The sequence below is a fragment of the Poecilia mexicana genome, unplaced genomic scaffold (genome assembly GCF_051168715.1).
Source record: "Poecilia mexicana isolate PSO_F unplaced genomic scaffold, ASM5116871v1 scaffold_16, whole genome shotgun sequence".
NCBI lineage: Eukaryota > Metazoa > Chordata > Actinopteri > Cyprinodontiformes > Poeciliidae > Poecilia > Poecilia mexicana.
This window is the reverse complement of record NW_028263385.1, coordinates 10,568,742-10,576,784: the sequence shown is the minus strand read 5'-3', so window position 1 is coordinate 10,576,784 and position 8,043 is coordinate 10,568,742. Positions and strand designations below refer to the sequence as shown.

Below are 8,043 nucleotides of genomic sequence, written 5' to 3'. Positions count from 1 at the left end.
AAGCTACTCAGACATTTTCCCTTGGCTTCCTCCACCTCACCAGAAAAATCTTCATATTATGAACTTAAATTCAAGCTGGAAACCTTAGAATTATTACTTTTGTCTTTGGTGGCTGAAGAGCTATACATACATCCCAGAGAAACATAACATAATTGTTCCTCATCTTTTAGGTCAAAACACTAATGAGGGTGGTCATAATGTTCTGCCTAGTCTGCTACTACATGACTTTTCATCCAGGTTGGCCACTGATGTGAGGACTCCACCTGCTCCTGACTCCATCCTCCTCCTCTGTCCCTGTAGTTATCGCGGCTGCCCGCCTGTGGACTACCTTCTCTGAGTACTGCAGCAACACCAAACTGGCTATAAATCACATTGCATTATCACCGCGCCGCACTTTGCCTCTCTATCCTCCCCGCCCACCCCGCGCTTCCCATTGGCCTGCTCGGCTCCTCGGTCTGCCTTTCTCTGCGGGACATCGGTGCAATCGTACATCCCGCCTCCTTCCTTGGGGCCAGCGATTGGGGGAGAGGGCCTCTCCTTGAGCTGCCAATCATGCTCCGCGCCGTGCGCCTCGCGTTCAACGCTGCTCTCTGCGACGCGCCGAGTGCGGAGCGAGGAGACGCGCTGCATACCAACAGAGACGCATACGGAGCGGCTCGAGGTTTTTTGGCCGGGACGCACATCCTGCTCTCTGAGAAAAACATCATCAAATCAGATTATCGGACGGTGTGAATGTTTACCTCTCAGTTCTCATGCGTTTTTAGAGAAATTCTGCCTGTTCTTCAAGGCACTGAGAGCCAAACTAAGTCTGTCTGGGATATTTGGGCTTTCTGCTGTAATTTTTTTTTTCTGGCAGACAGAGACATATAAGAAAATCTCACTCTCTCTTTTCCTATCTTTTGCTCTCTGTCTCTCTATTTCTCTCTGTGTGTCTCCTCTCTCTCTCTCTGACGGGACTTATTAAAAAAAAAGTCGGATGTAGAAGAGTTGGACTATTTCTGCTGAGATTCATCCAGTGGGTCGTCTTTACACACAGAATTCCCGCAGCGGTTCCATAAGGAAGGAATACCGTAACATTTGAGCAGAAAATCAATCAGAACTCCATCATGGGCTGCCCTCTTTTGCGGAACACATTGGCTGGTTTGATCCTGGTTCTTCTGTCTAAAGGTAAGTTTCTTCAGTGAGCTTTTGCTTTTTAATATTTTGTTAATGGTTATGGGGGGGAATACTAATGGTGATGAGAAGGAAGAGGAGGAGGCTGGGCGTCCAAGCCTGCATGTGGATCACGCGTGTCTGCTGTTTTCTGTTTGCTTACACACCAGACGTCAAGAAATGCTGTTTGTACGCATGCACGCAGAGCGCGTGCGTGTGAGCGCAGAGCAGTGTACAGCTACTGGTAGACATCGTGGCTTAGCGTGGGCATCGACTGATGCATGTTGAGATGTTTACAGAAGAGGGGAGGAATGGACTCCTGTCCCTCGGTTCTCGGTGAACATTCCTTTACTACGTGACTTGAATGGGCCGGCGGCATCCCCACGCGCACGACGCATTTTGTGTGCAGGAGGGGGGAGAGAGAGGGAGCGGGGGGCAGGGGGGGAGACACGGGGAAGGCTGCGTGGAGTTAATTTGAGTACGGGTCGGAGCAATGCAGAGAGACAATGTTTTTGTTCTTTCCTCAAACCAAGGTCGAGGGAGAATGAGAGATGGATGGAAGGTTTTAGGATGTTAGAGATCCAACATGAGCTGCCTGGGTTTTTAAGGTCGGCATAAAACATTTTAATTCAGCTCAAGCGCACTTTAGGAACATGCGCCAAAAATTCGTGCCCCTACAAAAGAGATACAGTGGTCACTTAGCATTTTAACAAGGTTCCTACACATTTTTACTCAATATTAGAGTTTCCCAGATTCACGTCGTAGGAGTTTTTAGTCAGTTTTGCCTATTTTAAAGTTGACCAAGGTGTTGAATACAAATAATTCTGTCAGTGACGCTTGTGCAAGAATTGTGTAAATGGATGATTAGTTGGATGGACTGACACATGGATATATTGATGGGTGACACAAACAAGGCTGGCTGGATTGATGGATGAATGAATGAATTCATGGGTCAAATTGTGGTGGCCAGACAACTGGACTAGGGCATCTCCAAAATCTGTAGTTCTTATAGGGTTTGCAGAGGTCAGAATCATTAGTGAACAGGATAGGCTGTTACACATCAACTCACATTAATTCCAACAAGTAGCTACTGAGCCTCAAATTGCTGAAGAAGTTGAAGCCGGTTCTGACAGAAAATGGCATCTAAATCTACAGTGCAGCTTGTTTGCAGACCAGTCAGGGTGTCCATTTCCAACAGTGCAATCAGTTGGCACCCGAGTATCAAACATAGACCATGAAGCAGTGGTTGAAGGTGGCCTGGTCTGATGAATGACGCTTCATTTTTCATGCATTCCTTCCCTGAGGGAAAACCTGGAACAAAGAGATGCCATTGGAAGGACAGTTAATACCAAGGTTATTGTTCTGTTCAGATCCATGTGGATTTTTCTCTCACCCACATCATCTACCTAAACATTGACCAAGCACACCCTTTAATGGATAGGATATTGATTAATGGCTATATCCTCAACGTATCAGAAATATTTCATGGTTGGTTTTAAGTGAGGAAAAGTTTGGATTCAAAATTTCCCTAATCTCAATTCAGTTCAACATATGCGACCTCCATCGTGCAGCTTGCAGGACTTAAAGGATCTGCTGCTAACATCTTTGTGCCAGAAATCGCTGCACTCCTTTGGGATTCTAATGGAGTACATACATGCATTTAAAAGTCAGGGCTGTTGTGGAAACAAAAGAGCACCAACATATAATTAAAGAGGCGGTCATAATGTTGTGCCTTATTGGTACATTTTTATCGAAATCATCCACTACGTTCTCACTTTACAGCTGGGCGATCCACGACTCACTAGCTGTGCACATACCATTCTCACCATATCCTCTTATTTCCCTTGGCCCATCAAGCTCAAATCCTCACACCTGTCTCAATTAGTCCTGCCTTAGTCTGGTGGGAAATCAGTATATAAATAAATTACTCTGGCCGCTTAATAACAATAATTGATGTGTCAGTGCAATGCGATATGAGGTTAACAATCTGCAGATACAGACAGGCCCGTACCCTCCTGCTCCTGACTTTATTGTGGGCAATGAAAGCCCAGCCGGTCATGCTTGGCTTCCTGCAGCAAGCTCCCCATATCCAGCCCAGGCAGACAGCAGACGGACAGCCCTGCAGGACGTACGCACAGAACACAAAACCACAGCAGGCTACGGTGTCACACAAACCAACCCCACAACAAAAAAAGTGAGCCTCATTTCAGATATCATTTGTCTGAATTTGTAACCTGTGGCATTCTTTGCGATATGAAGGGGCGATCAATCATCTCAGGCACAGCTGAGGAGTGATTGGACGCTGATGTAAGCACATTGCCTTACATGTGAATCAGAACCATCTCTGAGCGGGATGCTGCCTTCTACTGCAAGGTGCTGTAAGGCCTTTCGCATGTCCATCTATTTAAGGTGGAAAGCATGCATTATAAAGGAAGAACAGAACTGTTAAAAGGCTGCAGCTCAATGCTTTATAAATCATGCATCAGCAGAACAATCCTTCATATCTGTGGCCCCAGGAGACGTGTGCACACTGTGATTGCCTAAATACTTCACCGACACTGTTTAGCAGATTGCATGTGAGTTATCATCGGCTGTTTAATGACGTAGAAGACACATTTCTCTATATTGTAGAACTATTTCCACTGAATTCTGTTTATTTAATTCTCTCATTCTCAAAGCAGAAATGTGTTACAAGAGTTGCGCATGTTTTGCACACGCACTCAGAAACAGTAAAATATGATTCAGACCTGCACAATGGCATGCCTGCCAGAGGACTTTTCTGAGCTGCAAAACACCATTAAGCTATTCAAAGGTTTCCCACAGACTTGGCCTGCGAATGCACAAACCACACCACGCATGTGGTATCCAGGTCCTGGCATGCCATCATACCTTTCTCTTTCTCTCATTCATTTGCCCTTATTACGTGAAATACACAAATATGGTTAGTCTGGATGGATGGCCAAGCGCCTCCTGAAATTCACGGCAAACTATCTCTGCATTCCTGGCACGTACACCGCCTGTGATTACTCAAAACCTGTTTCATTACTGAAATCAGACCGGGCACTGGACATTATGGCTGGAATATATCCTTACAAATATACATATGAAATTAGAGAGAGACTTCTGTTGTAATAGAATACTTTAAATATTTAATGTAGATAATGATTCCATTGCTTATTCAGGAGAAAATGGAGGTAAGAAGATAATTTGTTCAAGATGCAACAAATATCCCAGCAGGGTGCATAGCAGACGGGGCAGGAAAAAGCAGGGAGGGGGGACGTCCTCTGCATCATAGTGGACATCTTCTATGAAAGTGTTTCCCAGTGCCCTGCATGCTTTAGATGTTTCCCTGCTTCACTACACCTGATTCAGCTGGTTGCAGTTAATTGTTATTGCCTGTCAATTGGAATCACCTGGGCAGGGAAACACCTGAAACATCCAGGACAGTGTGTCTTGAGGACTATAGGGTTGGGCAACACTGTTCTATCGGGCCTGTTCATGTTAAATGGAAGCTTTAGTGTGAAAGAAATCTTATGATTTCATGCTCCCTAAAATAGAACACATCCATTCCCACCACTGCCAGTTTTAGTTTGGTCTAGAATGAATGTCTGTAAGCTTATTCATCCTCAGAGTTTATTTCATTGTGCAAAGTGTCTCGGGGTAACATTTATCTTAACTTTTCCTAATTACGGTTAGCGATCATAGTGGTTGTTTCCCCTTGGATTCTGAAGATCTGATTTGTAGCTTCTGATTCAGCAGCTGGGTTAAGGGGTCTCACTTGCTTAACTTCTGAACTCGGATCTTCAAACAGGATAATTACTCCAGCATTGTGTTTTCCACTTAAAGTAGTTAGGAGTTTACCAGCTGAGCCGCTGCCTTGCAAATCTCTTGCGAGGCAAAAAATAAAGCAGTATCTCCTTTAAAGAAAGACCCCAGCAAGCAACAGATCTCTATTTAGACATTATCATACCCAGTAGTTTACATTTTGTTGCTGCTAGATAACAACCAAAATATTATATTTGGACCTCTGAATTAATTTGGTTTTATTTATTGTGAACAGCATGCGCCTCCCTCTGCTTTGTTTTGCAGTCAGCTTGAAGTGTTCATTTCCGTCTTCTGGTCCTTTTTATTAAGTCTGCCATAACCAAAAAAAAAAAAAAACTGCATAAAAGGGATGGAAATTGTTTTTAAATTACATAACGATTGTCATCCATACTGGACAGGACAAGAAGCACTTAAGATCAAGCTTTTTACCGATATCCGATAATAATCTAATATCTGTAAAAGTGTGATTTATGAATTGTCATCTTTTATCTATTTGGTGTTACAACTTGAAGAGGAAGTGGGATGAAATTGTGCATGGTTCTTTTTTTTTCTTTTTTTTCCTCAAGACAATAGCTGACAGATGAAATTATAGGACCGTTTCATAATTGCTAGTAAGAAATAATGATTTTGGATGCAGTATGCTGTTGATTTTTTTTAGGCAGTTTTGCATAAAAACAGTTGGTAGGTGAAATATTTTTTTTTTGCATTGAATTACTGGATTGTAAATAATTCATAATATTTTCTTCAAATTGACAGGAAAAAGTCAACGTCCTCAATAGTTAAGTTATAATTCCACTGGGTGTTGGTTTAAAAAAAAAAAAAGTTTAAATTAAATCAGATAATTTTATTTTAGTTCTAATTTTATAATGAACCTGTTTTCCCTTGTTCACAAATGCCCTGAAATTCCAGTTTCACACTGACATATACAGAGATCATATTACATACATATTGTACTGAACCAGTGCAACAGACGGGTCTTCCTAGCAGCATAGTGGAAGCTTCGGTAAGAGGAAGTGTAGAAGGTAGGAATGCAGGTGAAAACACGAGAGGTCGCTTTGTAGCCCACCATCCTTCTTGTTTCAGCAACATATGGAGGCCAAGTGGGGTCAATGCACATTGCAAATGTTAGCACATAGACATCCCTCTTCATGCTGGATGCTCAAACACACATGCATGCATAAACACACACACACACACACACACACAAGTCCTCCACTGGATCAACAGTCTTGGCTTGGAGATGAAGAGAAGAGAGTTGCCAGCATCAACAGATGCCTCACGCTCCTATTCTGGAGGGGCTTCTGGTTTTTCTCCCTCCCTTTGAAATCCACGGTCTCTGTGAGCTGTTGTTCTCCATGTTTGGCTTAGAAATGCTCTGCTGGTTTGGCAGATTTTTATTTATCTGCCAGTGTTCAAGTGAGAGGGCTATGATTGGTTGTGAAGAGCCTCGGGGACAAGGGTGGAAGGTATAACCAGAACTGAGAGGGCCTGTGGTCTGAAAATTCTCCCTAGGGTTTTTTTTTTTTTAATTTTTTTTGGTCTCCCTCTCTTTCTCTGCTGTTGTGTGGTGGTGTGCCACATTTGCTGCCTTTACAGTGAATTTGTTGCTGCACCGTTGAGTAGATCAAACCTCAAAATGGTACTGTTTCACAGCAGAGAGACAGGTTGGGAGACTGAAAATAAAGTGAATTTTATTAATCTTAATTCAAGCAATGTTTAAAAATATATATTTTAATTACATGTTAAAACACACGAAACCTGGATAAAACGGCATATTGTGAAGAGGGTTGACTTCCCTCAGATTCTGATGTTTTATGCCTCTTTTCTAAACTACAATGATGAACCAAACTGGCACAAGTTTTAAGGTTGCCCCTCAGCTGTTGCTGCATATTTTCTACATTTTAAGACACCTCTCAGATGAGGTAGTAAAAAATATTCATACCTCTTGAACTTTTTCCTATTGTCACATTTCAACCAGAAACTTTAGTGCATTTTATTAAAATTTAATTTGATCAACACACAATAGTCCATATTTGTAAAGCAGAAGGGGCAGGATATGGTTTCCATCATTTTTATTTTTATTTTTAGTAAATAATCAGTGAAAAACAAATTAAAGGTGTGGCATGTTTGTTCAGCATTCCTTCTGCACATCATCGTGAAGTTGAAACATGTTGTTTTCTGTGTCATGTTGTGGGAAGGTTTTTTCTTAGGGATAGAGAAGCTGGTAAGTGTTGAGAAAATTATTGGAGGGGTAATTCTGAATACATATGGATGCCACACCTTTCAGATTTTTGGGGGTAAAACATCTTAACTGTCCTTTTCTACTACAGTATTATGCACTATTAGTTAAAAGTTTGGTAAACTACATTTAAGTTTATGACTGTTATGTGGCCATATGTGAAAAAGTTTAAGATGTATGCATACTTTATAAAGCACTGCATTCAGCTCAGGATATAGTGGGTATGATTATTCAAAAGTAACACTGATCAATTGTCTTTGAACATATGAGGCACATGGTTTAAACTCTTTATAGAAAGGACACATTTGCAGTCTGAACAATACATATATATATATATATATATATATATATATATATATATATATATATATATATATATATATATATATATATATATATATATATATATAATTTTTTTTTTTTTCCTCCTAACTTTTTTACTCAGTTTTAGCATCAGTCTTGTGTGTGTCTTGCTCTCTGAATCGGCTTGTGTGTCTGAGCGGCAGAGAGCTTCAAGGGATCTGCTGTCATCCTCAAAAATCGCTCTGCTGCGACTGTCCTGAAGGCCAGAAAAGCTGAGTCGCTTTGAATGGATTACCCTAAAAAATATTTCACTGAGGTCTCAGAGCAGATCTGGATCTGAGTGAGGCATTTGGGTCTGGATCTTGACTGTCTAGAAATTGGTGACCTTGGATTTAGTAAAATTGAAATCAAAGCTCCACGTAAGCCCGGAATCAATGTAAAGGTTGCGTTACTGTGTTCAGGGGTCGGAAAAATTTCAGACTTTTCTGTACATTACTATAACTTTGTGTAAGGATAGATGGGAT

General features: G+C 41.6%; 1 protein-coding gene across 1 annotated transcript in view; it reads left to right on the top strand.

Moving 5' to 3' along the window:
* The first annotated feature begins 595 nt into the window (after nt 1-595).
* iglon5 (IgLON family member 5) overlaps nt 596-8,043 on the top strand; it is a 145,860-nt gene continuing 138,412 nt past the window's right edge. The window contains exon 1 of the mRNA XM_014984832.2: nt 596-1,167. Coding sequence (XP_014840318.1) covers nt 1,107-1,167 — 61 coding nt within the window. The 5' untranslated portion in view covers nt 596-1,106. The remainder of the gene's footprint in view (nt 1,168-8,043) is intronic.